Here is a 19542-nt window from a genome sequence, read left to right as displayed (position 1 = left end):
AGGCAGGGGAAGGAAGGAACAGAGCCAGGCTGGTTGGTCTCAGTGCAGTTTATTCCATTCCCAGCTCCATTCTCCTCTGATTCTCCTTCTGCTTCTTCCTCTCCCATGTTACTTCATTCTCCTTCTCCTCTGGATCTGGATCTCGATCTAGCTTCTCCAGATCTGGCACTGGGACTGGCCCTGGGACTTGACCCGAGCCCACTCTTTCAGCCTAGTTAAATCCCCAAGCATGAGGGGTTGGGGTTTACACATAGGTGTGGTCACAATCAATAGGGGGTAAAGTTCTTTCCCTTAGGGGATGCTTCTTCTAGGGCAGATTCTCTTTCAGCAGGACACCCGCCCAAGAGCAGAATCCCATGGGTGTGTTTCTCCTCTTCTTGTCCAACTAACATATAAGCATTCATAATATTAATCATTTTGTATGGACATAGCAAGAGATGCATTAAGCTTATAGAATTGCTCTTCTGGGGTCATCTCGTTCTCAGACTACAGTGCTCAGGCCAGATAAGTCTTTTCTACCCCTATCAGGGTCCTAGTCTCATCGTTGCTTTTGGATCATGACATGACATGTCCATGACCAAACTCTTAACTTATAGTTAAGCATTAGGCACTTTGGCCAGGTCCATCTCGATGCCATGGTAGCACATAACTCACCGCTTGCCCTGGGTCTGTCCCGTCCCTTGTCAGGACCCTGCTTTTGGGGGTGCTAGGAAGTAAGGGCAGCTGAGGCTTAAGTCGAGAAAGCAGAAGCCCGAGAGTGAATAATATTCAAAGCCAATTAAATCCCATGTTACCAAAGTATATTAACAACTGTCTTTCTTTGTCCATACAAAAAAGACATTGTTTTAAAGTAAACTATCCAAAAGACATAAGGAGAGGAGAAAGGCAATATTAACTTACAATACAAGTTCACTGTCCTAGCAAGGTCTGACCTTACAAATTAACAATCTGATTAGGGGAAGAACTGATTAACTAGTAGAAGTGGTTACAGATAAACAAAGGAATGGAAGTGACTCCGGAGCACTTTGATGGGTGTGACTGATATACCTAAGCTCCTAGTGGCAAGGGGAGCAGGACATACCAATGTAGTCTAGAACTGTTTAGAGATTATTACCAGATAAGCCCAAACTCTGTGGCAAGGGAGAAAGGACAAACCAATGATATCTTACAGTTATAAAAATAATCATTTGTATTTGTGTATTTGTATTCAAAAAAGTATTTGTGTGGGAGCTGGAGCAATAGTACAGCGGGTAGGGCGTTTGCCTTGCATGCGGCTGACCTGGGTTCGATTCCCGGCGTCCCATATGGTCCCCTGAGCACCGCCAGGAGTAATTCCTGAGTGCAGAGCCAGGAGTAACCCCTGTGCATCACCAGGTGTGACCCAAAATGCAAAAAAAAAAAAAAGTATTTGTGTATCATCTTAAATTTTTATGTGTGTTTAATCATTGTGATCTTTCAGATGGATATTACTGTATTACAATTTAATTTTATTAGTTTAATTTGGGAGCACACCCAGTGATACTCAGAGGATGCTCCCAATTCTGCTTTTGGGGTTGCATTCTGTGGTGTTCAGGGAACCATATTATGCCAGGAACAGATCTGGGGTTGATGGGTCAGAGAGATAGTACAGAAGATAAGGTAGTTTGAGCCCAAGAACCTCATATGTTTCTCCGAGCACTTCCAGGAGTGATTCCTGAGTGCAGTAGCAGTAGTAAATCCGGAGCATCCCTGGGGTGATCCAGAAACAAAATGAACCAAAAACCAAGCAAACAAACAAAAACTGGGGTCAACTGCATGCAAGGCAAGAACCTTAAACTCCTATACCATCTCTCTGATTCCTTACTGTATTTTCATTGTTGAGAAACCCAAGATATCTTTGTTTATAATACATATATACTCCTTAGTCCAGTTAATATTTGAAGTTTTTAATTTAAAATTGCTTTTTTTGGACCAGATAGTACAGAGGGACAGTGCTTTCTTTGCCTATGACTGACTCAGGCTGGTTCCCTAAGCACCACACAGAGTTCCCAGAGCACCAGCAGAAGTGTGATCCCTGGAAACAGAGTCAGGAGTAAGCATTGTGCACTACTGTGTGTGGCACAAAACCTAAAATAAATAGAATAAAATAAATAGAAAAATCATACAATTCTGCCAGCTAGGCATCAGTAATTTACATTATTTTACATTTCCCAGAGTCATTCAGTGATAAAATCTCTATACAAATCATTTCAGTAGAAGGACTGCACTCATTTGTGGAGTATAGAATAACATCACATGAGGCTGACACCCAAGGACAGTAGATACAAGGGCCAGGAGGATTGCCACATAGCTGGAAGCCTGCTTCATGAATGGAGGAGAGAAGGCAGCTGGAATAGAGAAGGGATCACTAAGAAAATGATGGCTGGAGGATCAGTCGGAATGGGAGATGCGTGCTGAAAGTAGATAATGGACCAAACATGATGACCTCTCAGTATCTGTGTTGCAAGCCATAATGCCCAAAAATAGAGTGTATGAGGAATATTGTCTGCCATGGAGGAAGGGGGAGGGTGGGAAAGGAGTAATTTCTGAGTGCAGAGCCAGGAGTAACCCCTATGCATCGCCAGGTGTGACCCCCCAAAAAATTTTTTTAAAAAATCATGTCGAGTTTTCTACTAGAAAAGTAAAACATAAAAATTGACTATTACATTCTTGTACCTGTATGATTTATGAAATGAGATTTTTGTTACTTTGACAGATGAGGTCACTCTTTTATTTGAGCTTCTCAGACCTCCTCCTGGGAATATACAGGCTTATCGAGGCACTTCTCTATGGAACCTCAACAGCCAATAAAGACATTGTCTGCTATAACCTACAAGCAGTTGGACAGGTGAGTGCTGTTGATTGTGACTATACCTTACACCAAAGACACAACTTAGATCTGAATAGAAAGCAAAGATAATTTACTATGACATGTGGGACCTTTTTTATTTTTCCATATCTTGAAAAAAAAGGCTTTATTTCCTCCATATAAAGTATTACATGTTTATTAATAAGATGACTATATTAATAAAATGGCTACAGTAATAGAATGGTTACAGTCTCTTTTCAGTCGGAAAGCTGTTGCTAAAGATTCTGATTCTGTGTTTCAATTTCCCATTCAGATTGCATTTAGATTCTTCATATGTAGCAGTTAGTTTCTCTAGAATATCATTCTGTAAAGGTAGACATATTCAATATTAGCTATGTAAAATATCATATAGTTAAAAGTCATAATTGACTTCCTTTGAAAATTATATTTTCCCTAAGTTTAATGCCTAAAACTACTATTTAAGCTATTTTTGGAATAGACTCCTCCCTGGGTCAGAGATACAGTCCAGGGGTAAGGCACTTGCCTCGAATGCAGTGAACCTAAGTTTGCTCCCTGCAACCGGTATGGTCCCCAGGGAACAGAGCCTGGAGTAAGCCCTAAGTATTGCCAGATGTGACCCAAAACCAAAATCAGAATATAGACTACTGTGTTGAGATTCATTTCTCTCCAGAAAGAGTATATGCCCCTAAATAATCCTCAGAAAGGGGTTGGAGTGATAGCATAGCGGGTAGGGTGTTTGCCAGGGTTCAAATCCCAGCATCCCATAGGGTCCCCTGAGCACCGCCAGGAGTAATTCCTGAGTGCAGAGCCAGGAGTAACCCCTGTGCATCGCCAGATGTGACCCAAAAACCAAAAAAAAAAAAATGATAATCCTCAGAAAATAAGAGAGCAAACATATATTGCAGTTATAGTCAAAAAGCACATTGTAACCAAAGCTAAACTCTGAAAAAGTCTTCTAGGAGCTCCCTGTTAGGGCCAGAGAAACTACTCTTAAATTGCTGAAGTCTAACTTATAAAAAATTATCTTAAACTAAATTTTAAAACATGTGAGTTTTAAAAATGTGAATCTAAATTTGAGAAATATAAACATAAAAAAATTAGTTCTCATAAAAACAGTCTCTATAAAGCCAAGCTCCCGGACATCTAATAGCCTAGTTCTCCCTCTTGGAGAACCTGACAAGCTACCAAGACTCTATTGCCCGCACAGGAGAGCCTGGCAAGCTCCCTGTGGCGTATTCATATCCCAAATACAGTAAAAGACATATACATACCTCTCTGAGAGCCTGGCAAGCTACCGAGAGTATCCCGTCCACACGGCAGAGCCTGGCAAGCTACCAGTGGCGTATTTGATATGCCAAAAATAGTAACAATAGGTCTCATTCCCCTGACCCTGAAAGAGCCTCCAATCTGTTGGGAAACACGAGTAAAGAGAAGCTGCTAAAACCTCAGGGTTGAGGGGCCAGAGCGATAGCACAGCGGGTAGGGCATTTGCCTTGCACGCGGCCGACCTGGGTTCAATCCCCGGCATCCCATATGGTCCCCCAAGCACCGCCAGGAGTGATTCCTGAGTGAAAAGCCAGGAGTAACCCCTGTGCATTGCTGGATGTGACCCAAAAAGCAAAAAAAAAAAAAAAAGCAAAAAAAAAATCTCAGGGTTGAGTGTAATAGAGACGTTACTGGTGCCCACTGGAGTAAATCGACGAACAACGGGATGACAGTGATACAGGGATACATTAATTTTAGAAGTACTGACTTTCAGACCAGGTATATGAAGGAATTCCCTTAGAGATAGTGGTAAGAATCAGTGTTATATTTATTTATTTAGACTTTTTGGGTCATATCCCATGATGCTCAGGGGTTATTCCTGGCTCTGCACTCAGGAGTTACTGCTGGCGGTGCTCAGGGGACCCTATGGGATGCTGGGAATTGAACCCAGGTCAGCCGGGTGTAAGGCAAATGCCCTCCCTGCTATACTATCACTCTGGCCCCAAGAATTAGTATTTTATATAGCATATAGTCTCTTTTCTGGTTATTTATTTATTTATTCTTTTTGACTTTTTGGGTCCCAGCCAGCGATGCTCAGGGTTTACTCCTGGTCCTGCATTCAGTAATTACTCCTGGCAGTGCTTGGGTGACCATATGGGATGCTGGGGATTGAACCTGGGTCTGCTGTGTGCAAGGCAAACACCGTCCCTGCTGGACTATTAGTCTGACCCCTCCTAGCTATAGAGGGGCCAGAGACAAGGACAAGAACAGTGTCTCTGTCCTGATTTCTCTAAGAGCTCCTCCAGCTTCAAGAGGGCCATTGCCTGGTGCATGTGTGTGATAAATCGTGTTGTGCTTTTCAGGGCCTCGATGAGTTAGTGTAGACAGCAGTGACAAGCCCACCAGTTCTTGAAAGATAGGGGAAAGTACAAAAATGGCCCCCACCAGCCTCCATCTTTAGTAAGCTGGAGTGAAAGTGCAAAAAGAAAATGGTATCTTATAGTGTGTGGAGAAAGTTTCAACAGGCCTTTGCCGCTACAGATGAGTTAATATTAGCTAATGAGTCTTTTTTATGTACGAGTTTATACACCCTTCAAATATCTGGGTTTATGTTGAGTCTCAGGATAAATGAGTCTGCACGTGCTCTTTCACAGCAGACTTTCCATTCCCTACCACATTTTGTATCTCCTGCTAAGAAGTCCCACTAATTTTCAAAGCTATACATATTTTGGTAGAGGGAAGATTAGGGCAGAGGTGGGGGCTGGTACTAAAACTTATTCTGTCACTGTAGGGACTCTTTTTATTTTTTTCTTTTTGGGTCACACCTGGCGATGCACAGGGGTTACTCCTGACTTTGCACTCAGGAATTACTCCTGGCGGTGCTCAGGGGACCATATGGGATGCTGGGAATCGAACCTGGGTCGGCCGCGAGCAAGGCAAACGCCCTACCCACTGTGCTATTGCTCCAGCCCCACTGTGGGGACTCTTCCATAAGATTTTGTGAAGTGCAGAATTTGAGGGTGATACTGTCAGTGTAGTGGTAGAATGTGGAGAAAACAAAAGAAAAGACTGATCTCCCTCTCCCCAGCCTGCTGGGTGGGAATCTGCAGCTGACCTTGGGAGTTAGCCTGCTCCCCTCGCCCACCACCACCACCTCCCCAGTGAGAATGTAAACTTTAGGGGAAGTCCCAGGAGATAATGGAAACAAACCAAGAGAGAGGAGAGGGACATTATTTTATTTCACTTTATTTTATTTTGGGATTTATCTGGCAGGGCTTAGGACTTATTCCTGGTTATGCACTCAGGAATTACTCCTGGTGAACTCAGGGGACCATACGGGTTGCTAGGGATCAAACCCAGGTTGGCCACATGCAAGGCAAACGCCCTGCCCACTGTCCTATCACTCCAGCCCCAAGAGGGATATTCTCACTATCTTTTGTGCCCAGTGCACCATCTTTATGCCAGTAATCTCTTTGGTTTACCTTTGTTCTGTATGGGCCCTTTTGGTAAGTGACAAGTGCTTGTGCACCAGGACCCCTAATCCAACTTGCTTTACTGGTCCAACTTGTCCAACTGGTTTCACTAGCTCAGCTAGTTCTGCTTGACTGCTTTATAAAATTATGCTGCATTAGGTCGATATCTCTTCCTACTGGCCCTGTGAGTGCTTTCTTTGCAATTGATTTTAGTTCTCACTTAACTTGCAGTATTATAGCTACAAACCCTTCATCCTGAGGGAAAGCCCTTGATGTGTGAGATCCTTCTCACTGTGGGCTGATACTCTGGGTGAAGTTTCTTGGAAAGAACCCTGTCTCTCTGCATCTCCTACTGCTTCAATGCAGTCATCTTCCCTTTGTGAAGGAGTTAGCTGTCCAGCTCACCCTCAGCACTGTTTCAGAGTTGTTTCATAAGTAACTATGTATTTGGTATGGTTATAGGAAGAAGTGAATTTTGGATCTTTGTAATCCCCTCATAGTGAACCTGAGTTCCACTCAGGGTTTACTCCTGGTTCTGCACTCAGGGATCATTCCTGCAGGGCTCGAGGGACCATGTGGGATGCCAAGGATCAAACCCAGGTCAGCCATATGCAAGGCAAACACTTTACTAACTGTACTGTCTCTCCACGCCCTATGTCTTTTTTATTTGAGTTTTTTGTTATAGTTTAAGCAATATGATTCTGTTGCAGGGGACTTATCTAGAGTGGGGAGAACAGAAATGATAGCCTCAAGAAGGAAGTCTACTGCTTTCTTCTCTGCCTACCATGGTCACAGTCCCTGGGTTAGGACTGGTAAAGTTGGCTAGAAGTATCTATGTGGCATGAATGCTAGCATCCCATCAGCCCACAAGACAGCTATCAAGCTGTATCAGAAACCCACATGACTTACACTACCTGGAAACTGGTCCCCATCACTTGAGTTCTCAGGGAGCCTTGGAGTGAGAAAACCTCTGCTCAGGTTTTTCAGAACATCACCTTCCCTCCCAGAAAAGAATTTCAGGAGGAACTTTGTAATGGGCCTCTCAAGTTGACAGGGGTGAAGTGGGGCAGGGGTTGGGATGGGGAGGGCATATGGGAACTAGTGGAGAGAAGTTGACCCTAGTGGTGGGATTGGTGTTGAGATATTATATGCTTGAAAATCAACTATCAATAACTTTGTAAGTCACAATTATGTTTTTTTTTTAATTTCAGGAGTGGAGCGATAGCACAGGGGGTAGGGCATTTGCTTTGCATGCGGCCAACCTGGGTTCGATTCCTCTGTCCCTCTCGGAGAGCCTGGCAAGCTACTGAGAGTATCCTGTTCACATGGCAGAGCCTGGCAAGCTACTGAGAGTATCCTGTCCACATGGCAGAGCCTGGCAAGCTACCCGTGGTGTATTCGATATGCCAAAAACAGTAGCAACAAGTCTCTCAATGGAGATGTTACTGGTGCCCCACTCAAACAAATCGATGAACAATGGGATGACAGTGCTACAGTACTAATATATTTTGTATTTGACTATGTGCCTTACTAGTGAATTTATACTTTCATAGGATCTCATACCTATTAGCACATATCTGGAAGAGAACTCCCTTTTTTTTTTTTTTTGCTTTTTGGGTCACACCCGGCAATGCACAGGGGTTACTCCTGGTTCTACACTCAGGAATTACTCCTGGCGGTGCTCAGGGGACCATATGGGATGCTAGGATTCGAACCTGGGTCGGCGGTGTGCAAGGCAAACGCCCTACCCGCTGTGCTATCGCTCCAGCCCCCTCCCTTAATTTTTTTTAAAACTTTTTTTATTGAATCATTGTGAGATAGACCCTTACAAAGCTGTTCATGATTGGATTTTAGTCATACAATATTCCAACACCCATCCCTCCACCATTGTACATTTCGCAGCACCAGTGTCCCCAGTTTTCCTCCCATCATCCCATCCCCCCCACCTGCCTCTATGTCAGGCACTTTTATTCTCTCTCTCTCTCTCTCTCTCTCTCTCTCTCTCTCTCTCTCTCTCTCTCTCTCTTTCTCCCTCCTTTTGGGCATTGTGGTTTGCAATATTGATACTGAACTTATCAAGAATATTCTTTTTTCTCTTTTGGGTCACACCCGGCGATGGTCCTCAGGGGTTACTCCTGGCTCTGCACTCAGGAATTACTCCTGGCAGTGCTTGGGGGCCCATATGGATGCCAGTTATTGAACCCAGGTTGGCCGCATGCAAGGCAAAATGCCCTACCTGCTGTACTACCACTCTGGCCCCTCAAGAATATCCCTTTACCTACTTTTATTTTTTTTTTTTTTTTTTTTTTTTTTTTTTTTTTTTTTTTTTTTGCTTTTTGGGTCACACCCAGCTATGCTCAGGGGTTACTCCTGGCTTTGCACTCAGGAATTACCCCTGGCGGTGCTTGGGGGACCATATGGGATGCCGGGGATTGAACCCGGGTCGGCCGCGTGCAAGGCAAACGCCCTACCCGCTGTGCTATCGCTCCGGCCCCTCCTTTACCTACTTTTAACCCTCAGATATTGTCCAGCTATTATTGTCATATTGGTCTCTTCCCTGTCTTATCTGCCCTCAGTCCCACATACACTTGTGGTTAGTTCCAACCATTGAGCAGTCCTAGCCTCTTTTTCCACTAGCCATGGATATTAGTCTTTTACTATATATATATATATATATATATATATATGTATATATATATATTTTACATACCACAAATGAATGTAGTCATTCTGTATCTGTCCCTCTCCTTGTAACTCATTTTACTCAGCATGATACTCTCCATGTCCATCCATTTATAGGCAAATTTCATGACTTCATCATTCCTGACAGCTGCATAGTTTTCCATTGTGTATATGTGCTTTATTAATTTGTCTGGAGAACTCCCTTTAGTCTTTCATATCAGGCAGTGTACTGTGATACAAACCCTCATATTTTGTTTTGCTGACAGTCTTTTTTTTCCCCCATTGCTTCAAGTGAAACACCTGTGGGCAGCACATTTGGTTGTCATGCACTTAAGGGCACAGAATTCTTGGGCCATAGTAGAGATGCAGGCTATATCTCTCTTCAGATTTGGATCAATTTCAGCCATTATTTTTTAGGTCTTTTTTTCTCTTTTTTTTGTGTGTGTGTAGGATTGGTGTCAGGAGTCAAATTCAAAGCTGTACCCATGCAAAGCAAGTGCTCTACCACTTAGTTGCATCCCTGGCCCAGCCATTATTTCTTTGAGTAACTTATTTTGTCTTGTTTCCTTTTTGTTCTTTTGTCTCTTCTTTTTTTTTTTGCTTACCCCGCGATGCACAGGGGTTACTCCTGGCTCTGCACTCAGGAATTACTCCTGGCAGTGCTCAGGGGACCATATGGGATGCTGGGATTCAAACCCGGGTTGGCTGCGTGCAAGGCAAACGCCCTACCCGCTGTGTGCTATCACTCCAGCCCCCTCTTTTGTCTCTTCTGTCTGGATAATTTCAAATGAATTGTCTTTAAATTTACAGGTTTGTTTTTTCTAGTTAAAACTTGATGTTAATTCTCTCTACTGCATGCTTTGATTTCATTAATTGAATTCTTCAGCTTCAGAATTTCTCTTTGGAGTCTGTTGTTGTTGTTTTGAGAGGGGAGCTTCCCCAGCTGTTCTGGAGGCCACCCCAACTAAAACTGTACCTGGAGTGCTCTGGAGGCCCTGCGGCACAGGGAGCAAACCAGGCTCTGTATACCAGACATGCACTCCAGTGCTTTGAGCAATTTCCTCAGCCTGATTTTTACTTTTTTGTTTGTCTTGGACCTTCTAAGTCATGTTCAGGAGGCCTAGGAACCCTACTGATGATTTCCGACCAATGGGGTCTAATGTGGAGGCGGGAGAATACTGTCTTGCTTGGGCGCTGTAGTGCTGGGAATTCTTGGGCCACGCCAGTGATGCTCGGGGGCCTCCAGAACTGTATCCAACCTGCTCGGTGTGGTCCTTCAGCTTATGAGGGTTGTTTTTCACCTTAAGTTCTTTTTTTTTTTTTTTTTTTTTTGCTTTTTGGGTCACACCCGGCGATGCACAGGGGTTACTCCTGGCTCTGCACTCAGGAGTTACCCCTGGTGGTGCTCAGGGGACCATATGGGATGCTGGGAACCAAACCCGGGTTGGCCACATACAAGGCAAACGCTCTACCCCCTGTACTATCACTCCAGCCCCTTCACCTTAAGTTCTTTCGGGGGTTTGCACACCAAGAAGTGCTCATGGCACTACTTCTTTTTTTTTTTTCTTTTTGGGGTCACAACTGGTAATGCTCAGTGGTTACTCCTTGCCCTGTACTCAGGAATTATTCCTGGTGGTGCTTGTGGGACCACATGGGATGCTGGAAATCGAACCCAGGCCGGCTGCATGCAAGGCAAACGCCCTAACCGCTGTGCTGTCACTCTAGCCCCATGGCACTACTTCTGACTCGATACTTAAGAGCTGACTCCTATTGGTCCTTGGGAACCATGTGATGCTGGGGATCAAGCATTGACCTCCTGCATGCAAAGTATGTGCTTAGTCCATTGTGTCATCTCTCAATCATTAGGGTATGTTTTAGGCAGTGTGAGTTCAAAGTGTGAGTGCATGACTCCGTTTGGTGGCAGAGAGCCACCTCCCCGGCCTCCCCAGCGGAGGAATAAAAAGATGGGGAGCCACAGACTGATGGTCAAAATTGACCATTTAGTGAAAAGCTGTTAGCGTACTTATAGCACATCTGAGGGGATTCAAGGTATAGAACTGCAGGTAGATGTGATTGATCATTTACAGAGGTAAAGCGTTTAGATGGAGGCAATTCTCTTGGGGAATTAACTCAGGGAGACATTCTGTCTCCCAGGAACATCTATATGTCCTCTTTCCCTTTAATTGAACACATTAAGCAATTAAGTTTACTTCTTATTAATACTTGCAGCTATTTGGATAAACACAGTAAGAAATATAGTTTCCAGAACTTAGTTCTCTGAGCACCAAGGGCAGGCATAAGACTAAATCTTCAGGCCAGTTTAGCTTGTCCTTCCCCATGGGGGACCTGTCTCTTAAGTCATAATAGCTTGCATCAAGACCATGCTTTTATGCTTTATAGACTATCCCATTTCAATGCCAGGGTAGCTTCGCCGCTTGCCCCAAGTCCATCCCAGTTCCATGGCAGGACCTCCCCTTCTGGAGTGTTAGGAACTATGGCAACTGAAGCCTGAGTCAAGTAATTATGATGGATAACCAAGAGTAGGTGTTTTTTAGAGTCAATCAACTCTCAAATATCAGGAACACAGCATCAGCAGTCTTTCTGTATTTAAGCAAAGAACATTACTCTATAGTAAAATATGAAAAGGCTATAGGGGAAATAGAAAAGCAAGTAATTCACTTCAGATACAAAGTCCAGAGTCACCAGAGGTTTTGACTTAGTAACTAATACAAAAGAAAGGTGAAAGATAAACTCTGGGATTAGGGGTGCTTGCAAGAGCCCTGTAAGTTTCTTCTGGGGGAAGGAAAAGGGCAGTTCACTGATGAAGCCTAAAATACTTAGGGTTAGTATCCAACAGAAAAAATTAAACTGAAGAAATATCAGAGTGGAATAGTTATGATTAGTTTTTTTTAATTTTCTCCTAGGTATTCTACATTTCATCATTTTTCTACACCGTCAATTATATCTGGTACCTATGCAAAGAAATGAGGAAGAAACATAAACAGAGCGGACAGAGCAGAACTCTACCGGTAAGTTTTATTCAGAGCTGATACTTAATTATATGTCAGTAGCTAACATTTTATTTTTATTTTTATTTTTTTTGGGGGGTCACACCCGGCAATGCACAGGGGTTACTCCTGGCTCTTCACTCAGGAATTACCCCTGGCGGTGCTCAGGGGACCCTATGGGATGCTGGGATTAGAACCCGGGTCGGCCACGTGCAAGGCAAACGCCCTACCCGCTGTGCTATGGCTCCAGCCCCAGTAGCTAACATTTTAATCAATGGTAGCACTGTAGCACTGTTGTCCCATTGTTCATCAATTTGCTCGAGTGGGCACCAGTAACAACTCCCATTGTGAGACTTGTTGTTACTGTTTTTAGCATATTGAATATGGCACAGGTAGCTTGCCAGGCTCTGCCATGTGGGTGGGATACTCTCGGTAGCTTACAGGGTCTCTGAGAGGGGTGGAGGAATCAAACCCGGGTCGGCTGCATGCAAGGTAAACGCCCTACCCGCTGTGCTATCGCTCCATCCCATACAAGCACAATTTTTTTAAAGCTTCACATAGAGGATCAGGAAAATAATACAGCAAGTAGGGCACTTGCCTTGTACGCAGCCAAACCAGGTTCAATCCCTGGCATCCCATATGGTCACTGGAGCAGAGCCAAAAGTAACCCCTGAGCATTGCCAGGTATGGCCCAAAAACCAAAAAATAAATAAGAGTTTCACATAGGATCAGAGAGATATCACAAGATTTAAGGTGCTCTCCTTGGATGTAGAACACCCAGGATTGATCTCTGGGGCCATAGATGGTCTCCTGAGCACTCACTCTCTCCAGTTAGTTTCTCCAGTTCTAAATGGACCACTGGTAGTACTTATGGAGCCATGTGGTGCATTGGGGATTAAACTCAGGGCTTCACACGACACACTTCCTAGGCCAGTACTCTGATGCTTGAGTTCTCTCCAGCCCATTTGCTTTTCTTCTTTTTAGGTCCACACTAGCCACACCTGCTCAGGGGTTAATCCTGGCTCTGTGCTCAGGAGTAACTCTGACAGTGCTCAAGGAATCACATGTGTTGCTGGGGAGTTGAACCACGGTTGGAAAGATGCAGAGCAAGCCCTATGATATCCCTCCAGCCCTTGTCTTTCTTAAGAAAATTTGTGCTGGTATCCAAACACTTTATTAAAACATTTGGGGCAGAGAAGCAATGCATCAGGCAGCACACTTGCCACCTCCCATGGTCCCCCAGCCCTGCTGGGAGTGGGGTCTTAAGAGCCAGGAGTAGGTCCTGAGCACTGCTGGATGTGGAAACAAACTAAGAAAAGGTATTTTGGTTGGCTTTCTTTGTGGTTCTTTCACATTAAAAATATATATATATATATATTATTTTATTATTATTTTCTCCCCTTTTTTTGATTCACCGTTGATACAGCTACAAAGTTTTCATGTTTGAGCTTTGATCATATAGTCATCAAACATCCATCCCTTCACTCATTATACACTTTACACCACCAAAATCCCCAGTATTCCCCCCTCCCCGTTCCAACCCTTCCCCTGCTTGTGTGGCAATTTCCCTCATACTCTCTCTCTACTTTGGTTACATTTGATATTTCAACGCCAGTCTTACCACCACTCAAACCTGCCGAAAAGGCAATGCTAGACGGTTTGTTTTGTATTGCTTGTTATGGAAAGAATATAATGTCCAGGAAATTCTCTGTCATTCTCTTCTGGGAGCTTTAGTTTATAGTCTCTGGGTCTTGGCCATTGATGAGATTACATGGCACCAGGGGCAGTTTGTGGGTGTGACTGCCAAGCTTCTGGAAAACTGGGGACCTGGGGGAAGGAGGCCCAGTCTCAATCCAAGTGGGTTTGGAGATCTCAGTCATGGCTTCCTGCGTATCTGAGTTTTCCTGCCAGTCCGCTCTCTGGTGAGGTTCATCCCATTTTGGGTGAGGCTCGTCCGAGCATGTGGAGAGTGGCCTTGGGCATGGTAGTGGTTGAGTTCTGGAGGTTTTCAGCTGCCAGGGTTCTACTTGGGGCAGGGAGGGAAACTCAACCGCCCCCCTCCAAGGTGCCTCGGTGAAGAAAGCCTGGTGCGGGGTCAGAGCACTCTGTGGCACTCTCTTTCCGGAGCTTTAGTTTATAGTCTCTGGGCCTTGGTCATTGATGAGATTACATAGCACTGGGGGCAGTTTGTGGGTGTGACTGCTAAACTACTGGAAAACTGGGGACCTGGGGGGAGGAGGTCGAGTCCTGATCCAAGCGAGCCTGGGGCTCTCAGTCATGGGTTCCCACCTACCTCTGCACTACAGGTCCTAACTGCATCTTTTTTTTTAATTTTCTGCTTTTTGGGTCACAGCCAGCAATGCACAGGGGTTACTCCTGGTTCTGCACTCAGGAATTACCCCTGGCGGTGCTCAGGGGACCATATGGGATGTTGGGAATCGAACCCGGGTTTGCCATGTGCAAGGCAAACGCCCTACCCGCTATGCTATCGCTCCAGCGTCCCCCTCTTTTTTTTTTGCTTGTAACTGCATCTTTTGATCTCTTTCAAGATTTATGGGTCTCTGAATAAAAGAGCTTATATAGCTGAGTCAGAGGTGGTTTGTGGGTGTGTCTCCCACATACCTAACTTTTGGCCATTTAATTCTTGGTAAACTTGGCCCCAAGTTGTTGGAATCTAGCCAAAGGCACAGCAGCAATTTTGGGGTATCTGGAAGTCTGAAGGCACCATCAAGCTGCTGATGCACTCGCCCCACAGGTACAGGTTTACCTGCTGGCAGCACCATACCCCTCAAAGGTTCTTTCACATTTTAAAATTGATAGTTATACAGATAAAATTCTCTAGCCCCAAAGCCAAGAAAATATCTATTTCATTGAAGTGATGATGTATAATAAGCTTTTTCTTTTTGGGGGAGGTCACACCCAGTGGTGCTCAGGGATTTTGCCTGGCTCATCATTCAGGGATCACTCCTGGCAGGGCTTGGGGGACCATATATGATACCATATATGGTACCAAGGATCAAACCTGGGTTGGCCCCATGCAAGGTAAGTGTCCTACCCACTCTACTGTTGCTTTGGCTGCCAAAAAAAAATTTTTTTTTTGCTTTTTTGGGTCACACACAGCAATTCTCAAGGGTTACTCCTGGCTCATGTGCTCAGGAATTACTCCTGGAGGTTATCAGGGGACCATATGGGATGCCGGGGGGCCGTATGCAAAGCAAACACACTGCCCACTGTACTATCACTCCAGCCCCGTTGTCTGCCAAATATTTCTTGACAGAACAAACTAGGTATTGGAAATTTTACCCTATCAGGTGGTCAATAATATACTGGTATTTATTACAGTACTCGTATTTGTTAGAGTATGGTTGTTAATATGTTAGAACATTAATCACATATATTCTTTCCATAGATTATAGATGATACTTGTAAAATTGGTCAAATAGCCTTAATTTTTTCCAGGTAAGACTTTTGCTTTTTTTCTAGCAAAATGCTCACTATTACTCTGGGGTTGGCTGTGGTGGGCACAAACAAGAGGAAAGTGTTATTTAATTCCCATTGAATCTGTCATGCCTAGATGCTCAATAGGCCTTACTGAATAGGAAGCACTGAATTTTAGTTTATTGGTTATGAATCAAGCAATGTCAAGATATAGATTTTTATTTTAGTCCCAATAATATTTGGTTCTAAGTCATATAAGGTTCTAAGTCATAATCGAACAAATACTAAGTTCTAAGTCAATTGACTTTTGATTTTTGTTTTGTTTTGTTTTTGGCTTTTTGGGTCACATCTGGCGATGTTCAGGGATTACTCCTGTCTGGGCACTTAGGAATCATGCCTGGTGGTGCTTATGGGACCATGTGGGATGTGCCAGGGATTGAACCGGGATCAGCAGCGTGCAAGGCAAATGCCCTATCCACTGTACCATTGTTCCAGCCCCTCTAATTCATTTTCAAGTATCACAAAGAGTTGTGACTGTTCTGGGAGCTAATCCAAAGGGCTGGAGGGCATGCTTTGCATGTAGAAGCTCGAGGTTCAATCCTTATACCCCATGACTTCCCAAGCATCATTGGAAATAGCCCCCAGACATTGCAATGAGGGAGTGGGGAGTAGCGTCCCCCCCCCCAATCACCACCACCAAATGTGGCTTCTTTTCTTCAAAAAAGGAGTTACAAAGAAGGCTTTCGAGATTTCATGCACCTTTATAACATGGGTGAGAATCTTACAGTGATTGGCCTGAAAGGGTCTGGAACTCACCTCAGTAGAGAGAAGATTTTATTTGGGACTTTGTGACTTAGTCCTGTACTCTTTCCTTTTACAAAATGCCACCTCTGTGTAGCTGGATAATTGGGTATCAGACTATTTAAAGGAAGAGCTTTGGGGATGCAGTGGTTACTCCATAGAGTAAAACACACCGAGGACAGGGCTTGGCTGCTTTTCCATTCCCCCTCCCCTTCCCTCTGCTGGTAGGCTGCGCCAGTGGTTGCTGTGGCACTCATGTATTTAGTGGTGGTGCTTTCCAGGGACCACACTCCTTTAGTTAGTGTTTGCCCATAGCTTTCTCAGGGTCACCCTCATTTGAATTGGGGTGCCCATGTTCATTCTCGTTTTAGCACTTGCTGGGTTCACGTGCATGTTCACTAGGGGCCATACTGGCCGTAGTGCTCAAACTTACCTTGTAAGTTTCGGTTCTCACCACAGACCATACCCTTTCTTTTCAGTGCCTGTATGCACATGGCTGTGTTTAATCTAGGAATCACTAGCCACGCTGGGACTTGTGGAGAGCAGAGTGCTAGGTTCAAATAGTAGAAGCCCCAGGACTGGGCTTGGTATCTGTAGCAGCACCAGACAGAAGTGGAGTTCATAGCCTCAGGCTTACAAGACAAGCCTCTGGCTTTTTAAATTTTTTTTTTTAAGTGAAGCAAGATATTGTTTATTATCGAAACTTCCTTAGAAAGATGTGAGAGAAAAGAAAGAGGAAGTACATGTTCAAGAGAAAACAGGGGCTTCTCCAGAGTGGATAAGGCAAAGATACACAGAGATAAGCAAATGAGATACTTGTTCCAGGGAGAGCACAGTTTGAAGAGCAAGCTATCGCTAGCTTTTTAATCTTTTTTTTTTTCCCCTGCTTTTTTGGGTCACACCCGGCGATCCACCGGGGTTACTCCTGGCTATACACTCAGGAATTACTCCTGGTGGTGCTCAGGGGATCATATGGGATGCTGGGAATCGAACCCGGGTTGGCTGCATGCAAGGCAGATGCCCTAGCCACTGTGCTATCACTCCAGCCCCTCTAGCTTTTTATTTATTTATTTATTTGAAGTAAATAGATTTTATTTAGAGGCTTTCGAGGGAAGGAGGAAGGGATCAGTGGGAGAGAGAATAGTGAAAATAACGCACTCAAGAGAGAACGCAGGCTTCTCCAAGGGTGGAGGAAGCCCCTACACATAACTGAGCTCTAGACACAAAGGTATGAAAGCATGAAAGTACACATCTCAAGAGGGGAGATGCGTGCGACACATGTGCTCGGCCACGCGGGCACAAGCAGCACATGGGCTCAGGCAGCATATGTGCCCCCTCTAGCTTTTTTTTTTTTTTTTTTTTTTTTTGCTTTTTGGGTCACACCTGGCGGTGCACAGGGGTTACTCCTGGCTCATGCACTCAGGAATTACTCCTAGCGGTGCTCAGGGGACCATATGAGATGCTGGGAATCGAACCCTGGTCGGCCGTGTGCAAGGCAAATGCCCTACCCGCTGTGCTATTGCTCCAGCCCCCCCTCTAGCTTTTTAAACTGTGGGTTGGGACCCCATATGGAGTCATATGGGAATGTAGGGGAGTCACAAAATATTTGGCAGCAGTAAAATTTCTTTTTATTTTTTATTTATTTTTTTTTTTTTTTGCTTTTTGGGTCACACCTGGCGATGCACAGGGGTTACTCCTGGCTCTGCACTCAGGAATTACCCCTGGCCGTGCTCAGGGGACCATATGGGAAGCTGGGATTTGAACCCGGGTCGGCCGCGTGCAAGGCAAACGCCCTACCCGCTGTGCTATCTCTCCAGCCCCAACAGCAGTAAAATTTCTGAATATGCGAATCACAAATCATGAAATCCCATTGGTCGTCAAGTTGCTCAAGCGGTCTCAGTAACCTCTACATTCGTCCTATCCCTGAGATTTTAGAAGCCTCTCTCTTCTCGGCCTTCCCAACGATGCCACATTGGAGGCTCTTTCAGGGTCAGGGGAATGAGATTCAGCTGGTTACTGGCTTTGGCAGATGGATACACCATGGGAAGCTTGCGAGGTTGTCCCATGTGGGCAGGAAGCTCTCAGTAGCTTGCTAGTTTCTCCCAGAGGGAAAAGTAGGTTCACGGCCGCGTGCTTCTGGGAGCTTGCTTTTAAGTCTCTGGATGTTGGCCGTTGATGGGATTACACACACCTCGGTTCCTCTGCCAGTACCTTTGTGCGTGAGGCTTGTCCGAACATGTGGAGAGGGGCCTTGAGCATGGCTGTGGCTAGGTTCCGGTGGTCTTCAGCTGTCGGGAGCTCTGCTTGGGGCAGGGAGAAAAGCTGGAGCCCATCCCCTCCGAGGGGCCCCGGGGAAGACAGCCAGGTGTGCAAGCAAGACAAGAATATGCGATGATACAAAATTAATTCAGGGCCCAGAGAGATAGTACAGTGGGTAAGGCACTTGCCTTGATCCCCGAGTTTGATCCTCAGCACCCTGAGCACAGCCAGGAGTGATACCTAAGCGCAGAGCCAGGAGTAAATCCTAAGCACAGCCAGGTGTGGCCCCCAAATAGTCACTGAACAGCCTTTGGTCTCCTGACTCGGATTTTTAATCTGACTACACAACTCCCAGGGTCTACGAAACTATTTGGCACATTAACCCCGGGATAAAATGCAGTCCTTACTCAATTTCCTTAGGAACCGGAAAAGATAGTATATTTATCACTTTTAAGGAATTTTTTTCTTGAGGAAATTAAATGTGTATATATTCGTGGAGAATGGGAGGGGATGATAGAATTGGGAGAACAGGAACATAGTCTATGAAGGGAAAAGGCATGAAAATGACTAAACCAGATTTTCCCTTCCCATAATCTCAAGTTTTTTTCTCCTAGCCTGATACCTCTACTGTTGATGACACCTGTGTTCTGTCTAGGCAACGTGAGCGAATGTTTCTACAACTTCAGTCAGAACTACAGGTGACTAAAAACCAAGTACATTGTTTTCATGGTAGACTATATTATTTTATTTTACAAAAATTGAAGTATTTATACACACTTTTCTCACCAATGTCTTTGTATTAAAAAATGATATCTAGGGGCTGGAGTGATAGTACGGTAGATAGAGTTTTTGCCTTGTACAATGCCAACCAGGTTCAGTCCCCAACATCCCATATGGTCCCCCAAAGCCCTGCCAGGAGTGATTCCTGAGTGCAGAGCCAGGAGTTATCCTCTGAGCACTGCCAGGTGTGGCCATAAAAAAAAAAATGAAACAAGAGTAATGAAGGTTAACACACACACACACACACACACACACACACAGAGGAATA

General features: G+C 44.7%; 1 protein-coding gene across 1 annotated transcript in view; it reads left to right on the top strand.

Annotated features, from left to right (window-relative positions):
- TMEM116 (transmembrane protein 116) overlaps positions 1-19542 on the top strand; it is a 33399-nt gene that overhangs the window by 6204 nt on the left and 7653 nt on the right. Inside the window, exons 3-6 of the mRNA XM_055147083.1 lie at positions 2735-2866; positions 11913-12017; positions 15406-15455; positions 19109-19192. Of these exons, the coding sequence (XP_055003058.1) occupies positions 2735-2866; positions 11913-12017; positions 15406-15455; positions 19109-19192 (371 nt within the window). The remainder of the gene's footprint in view (positions 1-2734; positions 2867-11912; positions 12018-15405; positions 15456-19108; positions 19193-19542) is intronic.

This window comes from Sorex araneus, chromosome 9 (assembly GCF_027595985.1).
Source record: "Sorex araneus isolate mSorAra2 chromosome 9, mSorAra2.pri, whole genome shotgun sequence".
In the NCBI taxonomy this organism is placed as follows: domain Eukaryota; kingdom Metazoa; phylum Chordata; class Mammalia; order Eulipotyphla; family Soricidae; genus Sorex; species Sorex araneus.
This window is presented reverse-complemented; position numbering and strand designations above follow the sequence as displayed.